The sequence below is a fragment of the Rhyacophila brunnea genome, unplaced genomic scaffold, assembly GCF_057557595.1.
Source record: "Rhyacophila brunnea isolate RB1 unplaced genomic scaffold, BYU_Rbru_1.0 scaffold_24, whole genome shotgun sequence".
Lineage (NCBI taxonomy): Eukaryota > Metazoa > Arthropoda > Insecta > Trichoptera > Rhyacophilidae > Rhyacophila > Rhyacophila brunnea.
The window spans coordinates 4,439,719-4,460,767 of NW_028232904.1; the positions used below are offsets into that span (position 1 = coordinate 4,439,719).

The 21,049-nt window shown below is 36.6% G+C and overlaps 1 protein-coding gene across 1 annotated transcript in view; it reads right to left on the reverse strand.

Moving 5' to 3' along the window:
* The window catches only part of LOC147068910 (ATP-binding cassette sub-family C member 4-like), an 80,829-nt gene that overhangs the window by 35,361 nt on the left and 24,419 nt on the right, over nucleotides 1-21,049 (reverse strand). Inside the window, exons 2-4 of the mRNA XM_085951252.1 lie at nucleotides 6,933-7,067; nucleotides 4,068-4,266; nucleotides 729-954 (exon numbers count right to left, since the gene is read on the reverse strand). Of these exons, the coding sequence (XP_085807378.1) occupies nucleotides 729-954; nucleotides 4,068-4,266; nucleotides 6,933-7,067 (560 nt within the window). The remainder of the gene's footprint in view (nucleotides 1-728; nucleotides 955-4,067; nucleotides 4,267-6,932; nucleotides 7,068-21,049) is intronic.

Sequence of the window (21,049 nt, forward strand, 5' to 3'; positions counted from 1 at the left end):
CTGTCGTATATGTAGGAATGTATGTATTAGAAATAAATACAGAATACAGCACCATCTGTTAAAGGTTTAAAAAACTATGCCACAGCGCGCCATCTGCCTTTAACGTATTTATCGCATTATTCGCCGGGAATGTTAATGTTTTTTTTGTTTGGAGTTTATGTCACGTGACCTTAGCGTGTCTATCGCAATGTATGCAAAACGATAGACTTTGATGAGTAAGCCTAAAAGCTTTGCGTATAATAATACTATTGTCTATGACTGCAGCTTTGTCAACAGTAATAAACAATTTTAAAAAAATATTTCTATGGCATTCAATCACATATACTTACATAAATACAGATTGTTTTTAAAAATTAAAAATAATTTTTGATGCGTATAAATGTTTAGGAAAATACATAATTTAAACTCATCGCTCAAGTTTATATAGTCAGTGAGCTATTAAATTTAATTAATTTAGTGTGTTGTTGTCACTAGTGTGTGCCTATTCATTAGTAGTAATATCGTATTATCTTCTTATTTGCCGTATACCTGACAAGTATGCTCTTTTTCTCAGATGTCCACAGCCTACCTCTTTCCGAAAGTCATTAATCGCAACTGCTCTATAGCTATACCTCCATTTTATATTTTAAAATATCTCATATTTAAAAAAATATATGTTTTTATGGTACCTATCAATCTATTTCTTTAAAATTAATTATATCATCCATGGTAATGGTTGATTTACTTACTTTGGACCGGTAGCGTCTGCAGAATGAGGCAAATCACTCCGATAATGGACGCCATCTGAACCTGGCTGTATATGAGGTAGGTCATGACGACGATTTGGAAGGGCATGATCCAGAGAATGTGTGGAAACAGGAGGACCTGGTCAAAGCGGTTCACGTCGTTCGACATCATGTTGACCAGCTGACCAGCTGTCGTTTCTCCCAGGGAACTGTGACTCAGCCGAAGAAGCTGGAAATTGAGAAATCAGTGAATTAAATAATAGATTTATTAAACTTGCATTTACGTGGTAGAATTCCATTATAATTGTTTTAAAGCAAAGTTATTTTTGACAATTCTGCTTTATCTGAGTCATTTATGTAGGACTCTAAATGGACCGGAGCGCAATGGAACACAGTTCCGGTTCGTAAATTATTATAAAGCAAATAAATTCACAGATTTTTAAATATGATTCATTTACTTTTTATAATATAGACAAAATTAGATAAATATGTCAATATTTTCGAAAAATTATCGAGCGCTCCGGTTCGTAAAATTTTCCAGTTCGAGCACTGCTTATGTTGACAATAAACTTATCTTCAGAAGTGTCGACAATGACATATAGTTACAGTTAAAGTCAACCGTTTCGAAGATGGATTTATAGCCAGAAACAATGACTAAGATAACGTAGAATTAACAACAATTAAATTGACTTTAAGATACCTAGTATAATTTTGTATCATTTGAGAATGTCCCCAATTGAATCGAACGAAACCGGTTATAATCATTATTAAATTATGTGAAATAAATAGTACACGTGAGTGTTTTAATTAATAATCTCGAAGCCGGGAGATATGAGTATCTTCGGTTCCATTTTTTGGCAACTTGAGTAGCACTGAATGATTATAATATTCAGTGACGTCCCATGGGCGTAGGCAGATTGAGCGTCGCTTGGGGGCGGCAGTTACCCGAAGGGCGGCAAATCGAGGAGAATCATTATTTATATATATAAATAACTACATTAACTTAGTAATAACGGAAATATCTTTCCATTGAAAAGTTCGTGGTCAATATCAATAACACGTGCAGATTTGCAAATAATATTTAAGTTATTATGTATAGGTAGGTTAATACTTACATAATTTAAAATTTAACCAAATATGTTTGCTAGTTACTCACGAGTTTTGGAAGTTGTCAGGCGTATTTTTAAATGTAGGTACCTATCTGAAATCATTGTCTATTGAAGCAGATATGGCATTTAAATTAGATTTAGTGGTATATACTTATCATGTTAGTAATGTATCCATAAAACACATTTCTTAGATATTGGAGTCATGAAAGGATGATAAAAGTACTGTAAGTATAAAAAAATGTGGCGGCATTTTGGCACTGCCTAGGGGCGGCATTTTGTCTAAGTACGTCGCTGGTAATATTAATTTTGACGCCGCTCATCAAATGTTTTCGAAACACTGCCGCGTCGTTGTGATTAATTATGACCATTCTATTCGACGGTGAGAAATCCAAAATGTGCCCATTCCAGTGACATCCCGCGGGGGTAGACAGATTGAGCGTCGCTTGGTGGCGGCAGTTACTCGATAATTTAGAAATAGCTAAAACTATTTTCTTTACCTGTGGGTCTATTCTATACTTATCGAACACTAAATTGATAAATAGTATCAAACTTAGGGTAGGTTTGTATCAAAATATTAGCACTTATTGTAACAATTACACGAAGCCGGTTTTTATTGTTGCAATAAGTGCGATATTTTAACAGCAGCAAGATAGGTGTTGTTAAAATATAGCACTTATTGTAACAATAAAAACCGGCTTCGTGTAATTGTTACAATAAGTGCTAATATTTTGATACAAACCTACCCTAAGTTTGATAATATTTTTCACTTTATCACTTTAGCGGTCGATAAGCATAGAATAGACCCACTGTTGTACAATAATAGTAGGTAGGTATAGTAAAAATGATGTAAAAATAATAAATCTGTAAGACTGTTTTTTACTATTTGAGCAAATTTATGGTGTGTGTTTATCGCACTTAACTGGTCGACTTACCACGCCGACGCCCTCTTAAGCCCGAGCCCACAGGCTAAAGCCCAGGCAGACCATCCCCCACTGTAGGGGCCATGGCTCGCAATAACACGTACCCTTAGTCATAACGGGTGTTTTTTTAGAGGTATAGAACTTTAAGCTGGCAGCACTTTTTTAATTGGCGGCCATTTTGTCAGCTGTTAAGTGATTTATGTTTAGTTTGGTTTGGCATTTCAACATGAATAGACTGACGCCTGAACAACGCTTCCAAATTGTGAAAAATTATTTTAAAACAAGATTGCCGTTGATCCCGATTTTCATAAGCAAATTTTGTTTAGCGATGAAGCTCACTTTTGGTTGAATGGATACGTCAATAAACAAAACTGCCGTATTTGGAGTGATGATAATCCTCAGGTGTATGTTGAGACACCGTTACATCCAGAAAAATTGACTGTTTGGTGTGCTTTATGGGCTGGTGGAATAATTGGTCCGTACTTCTTTAAAAACGATGCTGGCCAGAACGTTACAGTCAATGGTGACCGCTATAGAGCCATGATTACTGACTTTTTCGTTCATCAATTGAACAACCATAATGTGCAGGAGCTGTGGTTTCAACAAGTCGGCGCAACATGTCACACAGCTCGTGCCACAATTGATTTATTGAAGGAAACGTTTGGTAACCGCATAGTTTCACGTTTCGGACCCGTGAATTGGCCTCCAAGATCGTGCGATTTAACGCCGCTTGACTATTTTCTGTGGGGATATGTGAAGTCGCTAGTCTACGCCGATAAGCCCGAAACGATTGACCACTTGGAGGACAACATTCGCCGCGTTATTGCCGATATACGGCCACAAATGTTGGAAAAAGTCATCGAAAATTGGACCTCCAGATTAGACTACGTCCGAGCCAGCCGTGGCGGTCATATGCCAGAAGTCATATTTAAATTATAATGCCAGAAGAGCATCTTTCGAATAAAGTAAATTTTATGTCAATATAAAAAGTCATCTTTGTTTTATTCCATTTCAAAGTTCTATACCTCTAAAAAAAACACCCTTTACCTGCAAGCCAGATGTTTATCGATATACTCAAATTGGCGGGGTGTTTGGGTATGGGGAATGTATCTGGAAAATTGCGGTACATTATAGATTTAAGCGATGAGAAGATAAGTACCTAGTAGGCAGGGTAAATGTGGAGATATAATGGTTATTTTTCCAAAATGGACCCCCCCACACTATTTTTCTGTCTTTACGCGAGTGATGGGTAATGATACCCTTTATTCGCATACTTTGTCTACTCAATATGTCGATGGATATAAATGTTTCACCTTTCTGTAAAGCAAGGAACAGCAGGAAACCCTCATCCACATGCCCCTCTGCAACTGCCTGAGGGAGACGTTGTGCTGGATCATTCCTCCGACGAAGGCCACCATCATCAGGGCGAGGGCATACTCCGTCGCGTATCCTGTGCGGGTGCTCTGCACGAATTCTGACACCAGCCACGACAGGAGAATTGGCTGGAGAGGTCTGCAACATATAACATTAATTAATTGAACTGGTTAATTTGGACCCAATACCCAATTGCTCGGGCAAAAGTTTTGTAAATTCTACATTCCAACTGTTAAATTTCAGCTCCCTAACTCGGACGAAAACTAATGGTTCAATCTGTGGATTTGGTGTTGGTGGGTGAAAACATTTGTTTGACTACCATCTGTACTATGTATTCTTAATTCAACGAAACAAATAATTAGTATAGATACATCTAATTATTAAACATTGAAAAACACTTTTGAGAAAATATATTATAACCAATAGAAAAAATCTTTTTGAAAAAAGTAAGACACCTGGCAGGATTGAACCTGCGTCTCCTGTGTTTACGTCCCGTCCGCATATTGTCCACTATGCTACTAGGCGATATACTAATTACGACAAAGTTTAACTATTGGCCTTATAACCTCATCAGCGCTCTTCCAAATCAATCTACTATTATTGGCAATCGGTTTTTGTTTATTAAATCAAAGTAGGTACCTACTACTTCAATTACTAACCGACGTCACTGATCTCTCCAATGTTCAATAATTTGAATGGTACATTCTTAGGGCGATACTTAAGTGAAACGGCAAATAATTTTCAACTATAGGCGCGACGAAATTTTGGACCGAACGAACGTCGAGGTGTGAATACGTCAATTGGTTTTGTGATGACGACGGGGGTATTAATTCTTAAATCGTGTAAAGATGACTAAAAACGTTACCAATTTACTTTTAAAAGAAAACATGTCAGTGAATATATTATTATTGTTACTAATAGAACAATAAACAGAACATTAAATGGATACATGTTGGATTTATATGACAAATTATATTTCGTTCGGCATGCGTCATTTGCACCCGCGACCCGCAATCCGCGCATCGCCTAGCCACGATATTTTTAGACCATGCCTCAACTGAGGTATAGCCTTAAATCTTGAGAATTATTCGTTGAATGAAAGAAAAAGTTAATTAAAAATATAAGTATTTACTTGAAAAGGTGTGCACTGTTTTTGTTGGATCGCCCATAGCATACCTGAACTATTATGGTTTGATAAACCATTTTTTTTTATTCAACGAATAAGACACAAGATTTGAGAATGTAACATTCATTCTATATACTGAATATACCACAGAACAGATAATAAATAGAATTCTGATTGACAATATTCAATACACAACATTTGATGCAGGGTTTTGAATGTGTGAGTGTCCTACGAAAATGAATGCACGTGCAATAGTGTCTGTAATACACCAATATTAAATAAGCGTCAATGTATAAACCGAGAGCAGTTGGTCAGTATTCGACGTATGGCGTATTCTTGACACGTGTTTACGTTTATCCCGGGTTATTCCTTACTCGAGATCGGCTACCTGCTACTCCTTACCACAATGTAACATTCCATAGTATATATTGAACATACATAACTTGAAAACACCTCAGATATATGGTTACATGTCAATTGTACGTAAAACATTTCACCGTAGTACAGTTTGCCGTGAGCTTTCTTATCGGAAAGAGATGATATACCTACCTACTATACGGTCTCCAATTATATTATATTCCATATATGAACATTAATTGAATTTTCATAGCTGATTTTGGCAAAATTCAAGAATGAAAACCTAACGTAACCTAACAAATAATCCAGTATATTGGCTATTTCCAAAAATTGTTTGCTGCTGGCTTCCCGTAAAGTGTAAACCGACAAGAACCGTGTATTACATGAATTTTATGTCAGTACTGTACGACTCAAAGAGGTTGGACGGTCTTTAATATACGGCCATATACTTCAGATACAATATTTCACCGTGAAGTATGATACGGCGAACTGCATACGTACAAGTTTCCGGACACGATTGTATTTACAATAAAGTCAGTGACGTCCCGTGGGGATAGGCAGATTGAGCGTCGCTTGGGGGCGGCAAATCAAGGAGAAATATCTACCTAAACTTAGTAATAACGAAAATATCTTTCCATTAAAAATTCAGCTTACTGGTTGGAAACATAATGTATTAATTAGCATAAAAGGTTTAACAGGATTGTAATTGTTTGTTGGGTTCGCGATGTCTAGTTTACTTCCGTTGCCCTTCGGCGTCCTTGGTGACCAGAAACGACACAAGCAGATTTGCGAATAATTACAGTTTATATTTTGTTAGTAATGTATCCATACAACACATTACTTAGATATTGGAGTCATGAAAGGATGATAAAAAATACTTTATAAAGATTGAGGCGACATTTTGGCGCTGCTCAGGGGGGTATTCTGTCTAGGAACGTCACTGAATAAAGTACAAACATGTCTAATACGAAAAAATGTTGATTGTAATAGAAAAATCATTTATTGTGCATAATAATTAATGTCATTTGGCAACGAAAATAGTTTTTTCTGTCTATTCAATAGTGTCAGTCAAAAACTAAAGTTCATTGCATTTTTTAAAGACAGTTTTTATGCGATAATAAATAATTTAGTATGTGAATTTAGTCAATGATGTGTATTGATATATCCAGTGGTGAAGGGTGGAGGTAGGCTGTTAAGATCCGACATAAATAGGGCACCTGGCTAGCACCCTGGCTTTTTACATGTTTTGAGTAAGTAAAATTCTTTTTTTTCGTTGTGAACTTCGGCTGCCTAATTCAGTAATTCATTCAAATGTACTTACTTGCAAACAAGGTTCTGGATGAAAAGGAGCACTCCATCGATGATGTATCCCATGATGAAGGTATTCACAAGTGCCCTCCATAGTGCGGGAGGCCTTTTCTTTAATCTACTTCTTTCTATCTCTTGGAACCAGCTCCTGGAAATAAAAAAAAGTTACCAATTTTAATGAAAAGTCTACGATGCAAAATCAGTTCATTGGGAAGTGGTGAGTTTCAGTATAGCGTGTACATTTAACGCATGCGTAGAAACAGCACCATCTTTAGATTAATAAAGCCTGAGCATAACTTTTTGCACAAGCAACGAGCGGTCCACTTTTCAGCTGTCAACATCAGATCCCAGATTGCTTGACATATTGATTCGTCCTTTCTCGTTTCAAATTAAATTATAAGAAATTCTCAAATCAAATATATTAACTATCAGTATTATTTATAAATAATATACATTCCTGTTATTCATCAGCTGTCAAAGTCAGACTAGTCATTTACACAAAAACCAGTGGTAATATCTATTTCCAAAAATTATGTAGCATTGATCTATCTATGCATTACATTTGTAGAAGGTGTGTTAATGCTAGTGTATTATTTATCATGTAACTCATCTATCCAAATCAAACCATTCCCTGTGTGAACACGACAGACGCAATGACAGGTCATCCGTAGACAACAACGGGAGGGGCGGAAAAAGTAGGATCAGTCGTTGTGAATGTATCGGCTTTCTACTTGAGTCAGCAATGGTAGAACGCATCCGTATATTTTATAGGATTATTCATTCGCGCAGTGCGCATATACCAAACTTGCATACCTAATGTTATATACTCGTAGCACAGTTTAATCAGGCTGATATAATTATCCAAAATTAGTAATTAATTAGTTTACCTTATTAAAATACTTTATTCAAATTGAAATTTATTTATTTTTACATACAGTGAACATTACATATTATAAATGTAAGACGTTCACAACATGACATTTAAGAAAACAAATAAATATTATTAAAACAGTATAAAGAAGAACGAAATATATGCAGTATCACAAAATCAGTATAAAAGTAAATAGGTACAAAAATTATAAAGCATGATAGCACACCGAATGAGCTAAGTGGGCCCTATTAATTTAAGAATTTATAAAACAACGCCCACCTGTAGGTACTATCCTCATTCTCACGTAGGTGGAATATATCAACATCCGAAGCGATTTGGTTGAACAGAGTTATTGCCCTCTCAATTAGCATCACAAATGGAAGGTTAGTTCTGCACCTTGGGAGAACAATCAGGGACACGCAAGTCAGTAAGTACCACCAATAATGGCAGAGTTCTCATTTACGCAACGTATAAGTTGAAAAAAATACGTGGCCAAATATTGATATATTCTAGCATTTAAACTACAGTGTGTAAGCATATCTAAGAGAAAGTCAGTTGAACGCAGTTGAACGGCACTCACCTGCTTTATCAGTCAAGCGATGACCGATTTTAGCCACATGGTTTTAATTAATTATTATCATAGGATGGTCAATAATATAACATCAGTACCCAAAGTTTCAATGCCCCTAAAGCCACCTATGTGTACCCATAACTATAATAATTATTCAATCTTGAATAAATAATATAATATTATTGTATTTTGGTTGTGGGATCCTATAAAACTATGCTGGCAACATTATACAATCCAATAGAATTGCATAATAGTACAATTAATAGCGGTGACATGTATTATTATTGTTTGTAATTCAGAAGTCAATCAATGCTCCAAATATCGAAATAGGTTCGCGTCGATGTGGAAATAGTAAGGCCCGTTTCAGACGGGACACCGGTGTCGCGCTCTTATATAATATGGAGGCTATTGTATTCGAATAAAAGGGCCTTTGTATTATGTTTATGAACGCCCCGAGCTAATGAGTCAAAGCGTGTCCGGTACACTTTTCCGTCGGCCGCTACATTTTCAAGCCGCCGATACACATGTTTTTAGGACCGCAGCCAGTTTTATGTTCTAATCACTTTTTTCTTCTCACATCTAAACTCGTCTGTATTATGAAGACCGTCCACGTACCTAGCGACAGTCGCACGTAATCTTCGAAACGTATAGATATTCGGATGCGGCGATCGGCGAACCGGTATAGGAATGACCGATTCGTAGGTGTTTGTATGCGTCCAGGGCGTCTTCGACTCTCAGCCCGAGAAGCTTCCAACTTGTCTATTGCAGCTGCAGATGTTTTTTTCAAACTTAACAGTCGCATTCGATCAATCTGCGGAGCTCCATTTGGCAACGTGTGTTTTGTGAGTAACGATGACGTCACATCTACGTATTCGCCACGTTGCAGGCAAGACGAGTTTTGATGTGAGAGCCGGCTAAGAGTACTGATAAATTCGCCCCTGTAACATAGATTTCGTGAAGAAAAGATTTTTTTAATCCACCGCATTTCTACATTTCAGATAGGGACACATCGATATTTTGGGAACGGGACAACTGGACGCCAGGACAATCGAACGCCGCACTGTCGTAGACACGTAAACAGAACGTAGATGATGAATTTTAATCAGTTTCTATCTACTACTTAGTAGTTTCAATTCATTTTACTCTTAACACGATGTTTTTTTTATTGCGGATTGAGAATTGCCATGCCTGAGGCTTTATATAAAAATAAAAAAACTCGTTTTTAGTTAAAACTTAAACATATGAACGATGAAATCATTATTTACGTGTGCATATTTAAATTCTCACTAACTATTAAATCATAATATAATAATTTAAATATAAATAATAATATTAACTATTTTTTTTTTAAATACGTATTAGTACCTAACGTCTATTTATTTTCGAATTGCGTGGCGTCCAGTTGTCCCGTCGCCAAATCGTCCTAGACCCGATATTTTAAAATAGGTTATGAGCGGCATTTTGCCTAGGGACGTGTCTGTCTGTGTTGTGAGCATACTCAGAAGAAAACGTGTGGGAAATTCTATATTTCCCCTTACCTACTATATATATTTTACCTATCTTACATATTTATATGTAACTAAAGATCACGTACGTAATGTAGTAAAACAGCATAAAATATTACCGGATAATAATAACTACTAACATAATCATTTAGTACAGGGGTTCAGAAACTTTTTCGTCTAAGAGACAATTCTGAAATCAAAAATAATTGGCGGGCCGCCATTTCTTTTGTAAGTATTTTCTGTTTTTAAAAAACATTAAGCAAAAAAATAAAAATAAATATTTCACTGTGTTAACTTATATTTTTAAGCAACATATATTACCTAATATTAATTTTTTCACCATGTGATTTATACAATAATTGTTTGTTTGAAACTAAATACTGCAATCTAGGCTCAAAATTTGTGGTGTGAATACGCAAAACAGATGCGAATGGTTTTCTGTTAATTTTGATCTTCTTCTTCTTCGTAATATGCCATCTCCTAGCGGTAGTCGGCCACCATCAAGGCGATCTTATATTTGTCGTCTGCTACCCGGAACAGTTCAGTGGAACTGCACTTGTAACAATCACCCAATCACGAGGGTTCTTAAGCCACAAAATGCGGCGTCGTCCTCTGCTACGCTTACCATTGATCTTTCCATGAATGCAAGTTGGGGAATTCTGTACTTGTGTCCTTTTGCACTTTCGTACTTTGATACGTTTTTGTACTTTGTTTTGTACTTTGACACTTTGTATTTTGATCTTAAGTTTGATCAATTAATGCTCATCGTAGAAAATGTTTTTTCACAAATATAGGTACTTCCAAATAAACAAGCCATTTGATGAGCATGTTTAACTTTATTTTGATAGGTCAGAGGTCGGCAGCTTGTCAAGTGAGAAGAGCCAAATTATCAAGGAAGCAGGATGACAAAGAGCCGCATATATGTAATATACGTATGTATATGGATATGGACTTCAAGAAAGTTCAAGATTTTTTTATTAAAAAAAGTAATTAGAACGGCGTCCATGCATCGCTTTTGATAGCTTTACTATATCTGGCAAAAAGCTACTTATTTCTAATTGAATACATGATTGTAAATTTTTATCCGTTATTCTGCTTCTAAGTTTATTTTTTATATGGTTCTTAGATGAGAATATTTGTTCGCATATATATTATGTAGAGCCAAAGATTGTGAAAATACCAATAGCAAGTTTTTTTTAACACGTCTTATGTTTCAGGCAAACTATTCCATGTATCAAATATTATTGTTTCTATTATAGGCAGTGTTTTTATAGCTGTCAACTTGTGCTGAAAAATCAAATTGGATTTCTCTCTTTCGAGTTCTTCCAAGCGGCTGGTCAGATCTGTGAATTTGTTGCTCCACAGTAGAGGTGAGTTGGAAATACTGTCACCGGTTTTTGTACTCAAGTTTCGGATGAAACTACCCATACTAAGTATTTGTGGGCCAATAAACTTATTCCAAATGCGTGTCGCTGTTCTGTGCACTCGCCAGTTGGTAGACTTTCAACACTATTGACACTAAATGTGCACGAACGAAATAGCACTTGAATATAGGTATAGGATATAGGTTCGAATGTATGAATAATAATAGGTCATCAATTTTGTGTCGCAGCACAGTGGTGAGATGATGCATAGACTTGTTATATACCGCTCAAAACATGTTTAAAATAGTAGTTAATACTGGTAGTAAGTATACTTAGTTTTCAAAATCGACCATTTTTTTTTCGTTTTCCCATCTCTACTCCACAGTGCTTTTTAAATCTATTAACTGCATATGGAGTGAACATGCATCTGTGTGAGCGGTGTCGGCTCATAAGTTATAAGGCTGCTTGACATGATTGTCTGAAGAGCCGCAAACGTATATGCAAAGAGCCGCTTCTGCCGACCCCTGGGATAGGTGAACCACCTCAAGTGAAAGTACTTTGTAGAATTCAATTAAATTCTTACCACAATAAGATGCTTTTGCTTCCACGTTCTCTAATTATTCAAACTTGCTTATTCGCCCCAGCGCTTGAAATGGAAAAGTTCACGAACCGGAGCGCTCGACAATTTTCTGAAGATATTACATAGTTATCAAATTGTATGTGTACCTACTTGATAAAAATAAATGTGTTACATTTTCTATGACATGGCCTATCTAGCTCAGACGGTCAATATATTTTTTCCACGAGACGGACCGATAATTTTATCGATGTCACGAACCGGAACGGCGCTCTGGTGCGTTCCGGTCCATTTCGAGCCCTGCAGCGCCCGAGTTACATGAAAAGGGATCTTGAAAAATATTAAAATGAATACAGATTTAACATAAATCTCGCGGGACACATCAAAAAGTCACGCGGGACACACTTTGTGAACCCCTGATTTAGTATATTTATATTTTCATTGCGCACGTAAAATGATAAACGTGATTTTAAAAATGCATTTCAACTCTTGTCTTGTCGTCAAAATAGTTGTAATAATAATTTATATTATATTATTTACCATTTAACGGCATTTTATGAACACTTCAAACAACGGTATTTTGTTTTAATTATTCTGTGTGATAAATAAATTTTTCTATTAATACGGAAGTCAATGTTAATAAATGATTAATGTACCTATCAGTGGCGAAGGGTGGAGGTAGGCTGTTAAGACCGACATAAATAGTACACACTAAACTTTATCAGTCAAACTTATTTGTTTTCAAATTTATTTATTTTACATCTTCTTCCACGGCGCTACATGCTGGGGTGGGATTTGGCCTCCTCCATAACCGCTCTTCACTCACTCCGGTCTCTCGCCACAATTCTCCAGTTACCGGGTCTTCCTATATGAAGCCAGTCCTCTTCTACGGCGTCAGCCCATCTCCTTCTTGGGCGGCCTCTGGGTCTCTTCCGTTGGGGTAGCCACTTCGTCATGATCCTTGGCGCTCTAACTTCAGGCATTCTCTCCACATGTCCCGCCCATCGTAGTCTTTGGGACTTACAGTATCTTTTTTTTTTTAATTTTTACATAGGTACCGTAAACATTACAAATTATAAATTTAAAACGTTCACAACATGACATTTAAAAACAAAGAAACAGTGTAAAAAAGAAATAAATATATACAGTATCACAAAAACAGTACCTATGAAAAGTAAAGTAATAGGTACAAAAATTATAAAAAAGTATAAATTATAAAGCATGGGAGCACACCGAATGAGCTAAGTGGACCCTATTTTAAATATTTATAAAACTACCTCCACCTATTATACGCATCCTCACGCAGGTGGAATATATCAACAACCGAAGCGATTTGGTTGAACAGAGTTATTGCCCTCCCAATTGGCACCATCAATGGAAAATTAGTACTGCTCCTCGATAGAACAAACAACTTTTCGTTGGACTAGACTACAATATTGTGTAGATAGTGTTAATTAGTTTTTCAATTCAATTAAACCCTACGTTAAATCAAATTAGTTATTATCGACTATCGGTTTTTGTGCATTTAATCAAGGAATATTAATTACCTTAATTACTAACCGATGCCAAATATTTAGTTATAATGTCTACACTTGCTAACAATCTTTAATAAACCATTTCTTTTATTTAATGAATAATTCACAAGATTTTGAGAATGTAACATTCCATATAATATATTGAACATATACAACTTGAAACAATTTGATAAGCATTTCATGTAGGACCTACTAGTTTAAATTGTCGCAATTAGATAGCACGCTCGTAGCATAATTGGTTAATGCACAGTTGCGCGATACCAGTGGTTATACGGGTTCAAGTCCCGACGAGCATCGTATTTTTTTAATACGATTTTTTCTATATAGTAAATATCAGAGGTGTTTTCAAGTTATGTATGTTCAATATATTGGAATGTTACATTCTCAAAATCTTGTGAATTATTCGTTGAATAAAAGAAACGGTTTATTATAATATATTAAATTCTAATGGATTCAAGTCTTATACTATTCCATTTGAGTTGTTTTTGGTGACCCGGGTTTCGCCTCTCGGCATCTTCAGGCGCTGTGTATACTCACCAGAAGGTAAACACACACTGACAACGAACACTTCTAACTCCAACTTATATAATGAATCAATACAATATATCAGGTATTCTCCATTACCTACCTATTAAGTCAAGGGTCACAATGAAAAATATAACAATTACAAGACTTAAATCCATGGCCCCCACATCCTGAAGCGGGCCCCCAGGACAAAATTTTTGGCGGCCCGTTTAAAGGCAGTCTGACGGTCTACACTCTACACCTACAGTAACATACGAGGACAAATAAAATTCGTGTATTTTTAGCGATTTTTTTAACACATCGAATTATGGAGTTGTCTATTATTACCAGACAACAACCAAAAATACCATTGCACAACCTTATATTTTAAAATTGTAATAACCCTGAAATATAATAGCGCCGCAGGCGACTTTTTACCAGAAAAGCAAGATATAGAGATGTGTGTTTATCTAATTTATCTGGTCGACCCGCTATGCCGGGTCCTCCTTGAGCCCGGGCCCCTAGGCTAGAGCCCTGTCAGCCCCCCCTTGTGGGGGCCATGCTTAAATTGATTAGAATTTAAATTCAAATTCCATCAAGTACCTTCGGTTGATGGTATTAATATAATATATATGTAGATATATTCTATTGCAGGGTTTCCCAAACTTGTTCTGTAATGGAACACTTCACAAACCCGGAAATTTTAACGGAACACTTAGTTTATTTCGTAGCTTATTTATTAGCGCAGCTAACCGTTCTGCCAATTTTGGCAACTACTGTCGTTAAACTGACAAGTCTTGTCAGCCGGTCAGTTAAAAACAATATACCCCATCTTTTTCATGCGCACGGTGTCAGAAAATATAGTCCTCCGTCTGTACCTAGATCATGGCCCCCACATGCCGAAGCGAACCCCCAGGCTGGGGTGTTTGGCGGGCCCCCTGCTTATCGATAAGGTTAAAGGGAAAGTGACGATCTACAGTTGCATATTCCAAATGGTGTTCGAGGTAAAATTAATGGTATTTTTAGCGATTTTTTGTATTTTTAATACACCTACTTTTATGTTGATATGCACAATTATGGACATGTCAAATATCGACAATAATCAAACATTGTAAGTATGGTAATATTATTAAATCTAAGTACCTACCCACGCTTGAAGTGAATACATTTGTTTACTATTAGTATATGTTTGTGATGTGTGTTTATCTCACTTGGCTGGTCGATCTCTCACGCTGGGCCCCCAGGCTAGAGGCCTGTCAGCCCCTCCCCCCACTTGTGGGAGCCATGACCTATCTAGATACTTAACGTCATAAACATCAGTGGAGATTGACCATCACTCGCCTTTCAATATGAAGTAGATTCTTTAATTATTTTAGTTTTACTTATACTTAGTTGGAGATCTTTAAATGTGTTGCAGTGTATAAAACCTTTCCAAATGGCCGCGGAACACCTATTCAGGTTCGGCAACCCTTGTTCCCAAAGTTTGGGGAACCCTGTTCTATTGTATCGATATCTTTAAAAATAAAAAGAAAACATTAAAACTATTATTATTTTACTAAAAATATCTTTCTGCTAGAATGAGGACGATATTATGACAACAAATTTTGTTTAACGTATGCGCATTTTATTACAGTTTATTTTTGATTTTTTAAAAATGTATTTACATATCAACCTACTTATTGATTATTTAAAATGTAAATTGTCTGTCAAATATAATATTAAATAGCAGGTTTTGTCTTTTGTCACGAGACGATGAGTGAATGACATAAATAATAATATTACGTTCTTCTGAAGGTAGTCCGCTATTTTGTTTTTTGATAATGGCAACATTTCTCATTGAAAACAGAAATTTACTGTCTGATTTACAATACAGGACAGCAAAACATGTCTTCGCAAAATGTTGGAGACTTAATTTAACTTTTAATTTATACCTAAAATTGTGTACCTAGATATTTTATAGATAAACGAATATTTTTTTATTATTATCTACTATGGCTTGAATTAGGCAGTGTTTAATTTAATTTTAAATACTTACCCACAAACACTGTCTACACCAGTGGTTCTTAACCTGGATTCGATCGAACCCCAGGGGTTCGGTGAGTCAGTCTCAGGGGTTCGGCGGAGGTCAAGACACACACCCGACTCGAACAGCCGTTCACGTTTAGTGTTGAGACAACAGATGTCAATGATAAATACCACGATGAAATCATTGAAATTCAGCAGAGCCAGGTTCAACAGCAACTCTTCAGAACAACAACGCTCTCAACGTTTTGGTGTCAACAAATGGTAACGTACTCTGTTATCGTTAAGAAAGCTATGGAGATTTTCATACCGTTTGTTACAACATATCTTTGCGAGCAATCCTTTTCCAGGATGCTGGACATAAAAACGAAGAAAAGGACCAGACTGTTGCGAAAATGACATGAGAGTGGCACTTGCTAAGGTGAAGCCGCGCATTTCTGAACTGGTCTCTGAAAGGCAACAGCAGAAGTCACACTGATTTGCAGTAAATATTCATTATTATGTTTTTGTTTTTGTGTGAAAATCATATTTTAATGGTTTTGTTCATTGAACACAGTAATTGATGTTGATGCACGGTTCATTTTGTGCACCAGTAAAATATATACTTATGTTTTGAATTTGAAAAAATCATATTTTATTTTTCCAATTAAGAAGGGTTCGGTGAATGCGCATATGAAACTGGTGGGGCTCAGTACCTCCAACAAGGTTAAGAACCACTGATCTACACATTGTAGACAATGAAAATAAATACGTTTGACTGACAAATTTTAGTTCTTTCCGGATATAAAATGGCGATTGGAGATAACCATGTGGACTCCTGACCATCACACCAGTCAATTTTTGACTGGCCAAGGTGGGTTCGCTTAAAAGTTCTTTGATCTTGGACTTGTTACCCGACCAACATATTATCCATGTGGCGGAGAAAAATAGGAAGAGTTGCTCGAGATGTTCAACCAGCTGTTGGGTCCACCGGGCCGTCCGACCTGGTCGCCACAACGCATTTTAAAAAATGCGGCGTCCTACTGCGGACGTGAAGATCTCTTCACATATTTTTTGCTGTCCGTATGATTAGCTTCGTTTTTTATTATATTTATTAAATTTCTTTTTTTGTTAATTTCCTTGTGCCTATTCTCTCCACGGCACTTTGCATTTGAGTAAAATTAGTAAATTCAGTCAAAGCTCACTTGAGAGCGTGGCGACCTCAGTCTCGGGTAACTGCTCCTGGGACATTACCAGGCATAAATAACTGTATAGATGCTTCACATCAAACGTAGTGCCACGCGATCGCTTGATTAAGATTGAGTGTGGTGGGGGGCGGGTTTGGTTTGGAGGTCGTGTTTGTGTTGACAAAGTTTAGTGTGCACTATTTAAGTAGGATCTTAACAATCTACTTCTCCACCCTTCGCCACTGAGTATAATACAATATAAAAAAATATTAAAATGAAAAATATTGTTCATCCCTCTTCAAAATCGAAATAAAATAACACTATATTATAACTGCATGTATAACATTTTTACTTTTTCACGACGCTATATGGCGCGATTGACCAAAATCAACCAAAACAGATAATAAATATGATTCCAATAGGCTATATTCAACATGTCTCAAAATGTCTCAAAGACAAAAGTGATGAGGAACTGTTTTTCGGACCCTGCGATTATCTGTATTAATGGCACCCAACTCGAGCAAGTCAGCAGCTACGTCTATCTCGGACAGCAGGTGCCCATAGACGGAAGCATGCACGATGAAATTGCTCGAAGAACAAAGCTGGGATGGAGTGCTTTCGGACGTCTGAATAGTATCTTCAAGAGTGACCTACTATAATGTCTTAAGCGTAGGGTGTTCAATCAATGTGTGCTACCCGTGCTCACGTATGGCTGCGAGACGTGACCCTCAACACGAGAAATGTCGAAAGGCTAAGAGTCGCACAGCAAGGCATGGAGAGGTGTATGTTGGGCATCACGCGAAAGGACTGTAAGAGAAACGAATGGGTTAGGAAGCAGACAGGAGTACGCGATGTAATAGACGTTGCCAAACAGCTGAAATAGAGATGGGTGGGGCACATTGCTCGTCGAAAGGACAGCCGCTGGACAAATGCCGTCATCCAGTGGTACCCAAGGGGCACGAAATGGCCACAGGGTCGCCCTAAAAGCCGCTGGATTGACGAACTGGTTAAGTTCGGCGGAAATAAATGACACAGGACCGAGAGAGTTGGGATGAGCTTAGGAAGGCTTTCATCCAGCAGTGGATTGACCCCGGCTGATGATGATGATGATGATATTCAACACGCTACATTTTTATGCAGGGTTTTGAATGTGTATCGTCCTACCAAAATGAAACACCCATTATGCACGTGCAATTGTGTGACGTGTAATACACAGATATTAAATGAGCGTGAATGCAAGAAGTTGTCAGTATTCGACGTATGACGTATTCTTGATACGTGTTTAAATTTATCCGGGATTCTTCCTTACTCGAGATCGGTTACCTGCTTCTCCTTACCCGTAAGGTATCACAGTTCCCATTATTACTGAGTTCCCTGTCCAAAATCCATCGACGCGTTAGACATGCTTGATCTAGTTATAGCAGATAAGGTTTCCTTCAAAACCTTGAAAAAACCTTCCGAAAGGGCAATGAACGTGACATATTTCATTACAATAATCAGGTAGAAAAAAATCAATTAGCAACCTACAGGTCGAACTGAAACATAAATCCTTGTACGCTTGGAAGATTGCATTGAATGTGAGGTATCTTAAAAATTAATTAACAATTGGTAACTGCGACAGATTAATTATTGGTAAGTACTGGCAACGACTTTTATTCAAATTGATCTAACGGTAATTTATTTTGTCGCCCCAAAAGCAAAAGGACACATGTGCAATTTTGACGGTTTTGAGTTACGAGGGTGGGTCAATAAGTCCTTAGAAAAGCCGACAGGTGGCGCGACTAGTACTGTAAGCGGTTTGTTTTCATGCAGCGGCACTATCGATTCAGTATGCTGCGAAGTTTCAATCAGATTGGTCGGGTTGTTGTGTGTTTCTCGTACATTTAAAAAAAAAATTTGCTTGTGGAAAATGGAGAAAATTTAGTTTAGAGCTGTTATTAAACATTTTAATATAAAAGGGTTAACAGCAAAGGAAATAAAAAATGAGTTGGATTTAGTTCACGGCATATCTGCTCCTTCACTTGCAACTATTTATAACTGGTTAAATGAATTTAAACGTGGTCGTACATCAACAAAGGATGAACCACGCTCAGGACGTCCTGTAGAGGTGACTACACCAGAAATGATCAATAAAATCCACGATATGGTGTTAAGTGACCGAAGATTAAAGTTGAGTGAGATAATTGAGGTTACAGGGATCTCAAAAGGTAGCGTCATTTCTATTTTACATGACAAATTGGGCATGAAAAATATTTCTGCAAGATGGGTGCCGCGTTTGCTCACAGTCGACAATAAACGCAATAGGGTGGTGGCCTCTAAAGCCCTGTTGTCGCTCATGCAACGCAATCCGGATGAATTTTTTCGTCGCTTTGTGACTGTAGATGAAACATGGATACACCACTATACTCCCGAGACGAAAGAACAGTCAAAGCAGTGGATTGCGAAGACAAACCATGTCCAAAGAAGGCGAAAACCGTAAAATCAGCTGGTAAGGTTATGGCTACTGTATTTTGGGATGCACGTGAAATTATTTTCGTTGACTATTTGGAAAAAGGAAAAACAATAACAGGGGATTATTATGCATCTTTATTGGACCAGCTAAAAAACGAAATTGAAGAAAAACGGCCTCATTTAAACAGGAAAGAAATCCTCTTTCATCAGGACAATGCCCGTGTTCACACATGTTTACGATCAATGGCTAAAATTGAAGAATTGAAGTTCGAATTGGTCGACCACCCACCGTATTCGCCAGATTTAGCCCCCAGTGACTTTTTCCTTTTCCCAAACTTAAAAAAATGGCTAAGTGGACAACGTTTTTTTTCAAATGAAGAAGTCATCGATCGGATAAATGCTTATTTTGAGGACCTTCCGAAAACTTATTTTTCTGACGGTTTAAAAAAAATTGAGAAACGTCTAACCAAGTGTATTGAGCTCCAAGGAGATTATGTTGAGAAATAAAAAAAAATACAAAAATAAAAACTGTTTTAATGCTTTTTTCTAAGGAATTATTGACCCACCCTCGTATGAATGCAGTTTTCTTCGTAATTTTATTCTCTACATTATGGGCAACACGGCATTTGTGAAGCAAAATCCACGAATTCACAATTGAGCAAAGAAAATAAAGGTTACTTGAAGCGCTTAGTTTCAAAAGCCCCTAAAACGATTTTAGGTAGTTTTGAGAAAAATAAAAAAAAAACATATCTATTAAACCTGTGAACTTTATGTATTTATTTTTTAATTAGTTACATTCTGAAGAGTATTTTCGCTTTCCATTTTAGGGGTATTTGAAAAGCACAGCCAACCATTTTAGCGGGTTTTGAAATTTACCCTAATTTTTTATCATACGTGTTGACGGTTTTTGGCGTTTTTTTAAGTTCAATTTTTGGCCATCATATAGGTAACAAAAATATCCATCTAAATACACATCTAACTCAAAAATTTTCAAAAACCGTTTTAGGGGCTTTTGAAACTAGGCGCTTCACGTGTGTATTTGTAAACTGATCTTCATTTAATGTATAGGAAAAAGGTAACATGTACTTACACGATTTTAGGAACTATGTGCAATGTTTACAAAAATAATGTAGGAAAAGGGTAACAAGTGTAATTTATTTAAAAGCGAGTAAGGGCCTTTGTACAAAAAAAATAATTTCGTTGCAGAAAAAGGCCACTTGTGAAATTTGTGAAAAATTTAAAAACTTGTTGGCAGCGGAAAAAGAGGTCCAAATAAATATTTTGGAAGATCACAATAAGCGTAAAGTGGACGCTCGCAAATCAAAAGATGAAGATAAAGCTATTCATAACTGCATATAGGAAAAAGGTAACATGTGACTTAAAACCTCTTAAAATTCAAAAATTGACAAATTATAAAAAAAATAAAAATTGCATTTCAATCTTGAGTAATTAGGTCATACGTGTTCCAAATTTCTTTTCAAAATATTAAGTAATAACCTCTTCACGATTTTTTTCACTCCAAAAACGTTTTTCTAAAAAAACTCAATTTATGCACAAGTGCCCT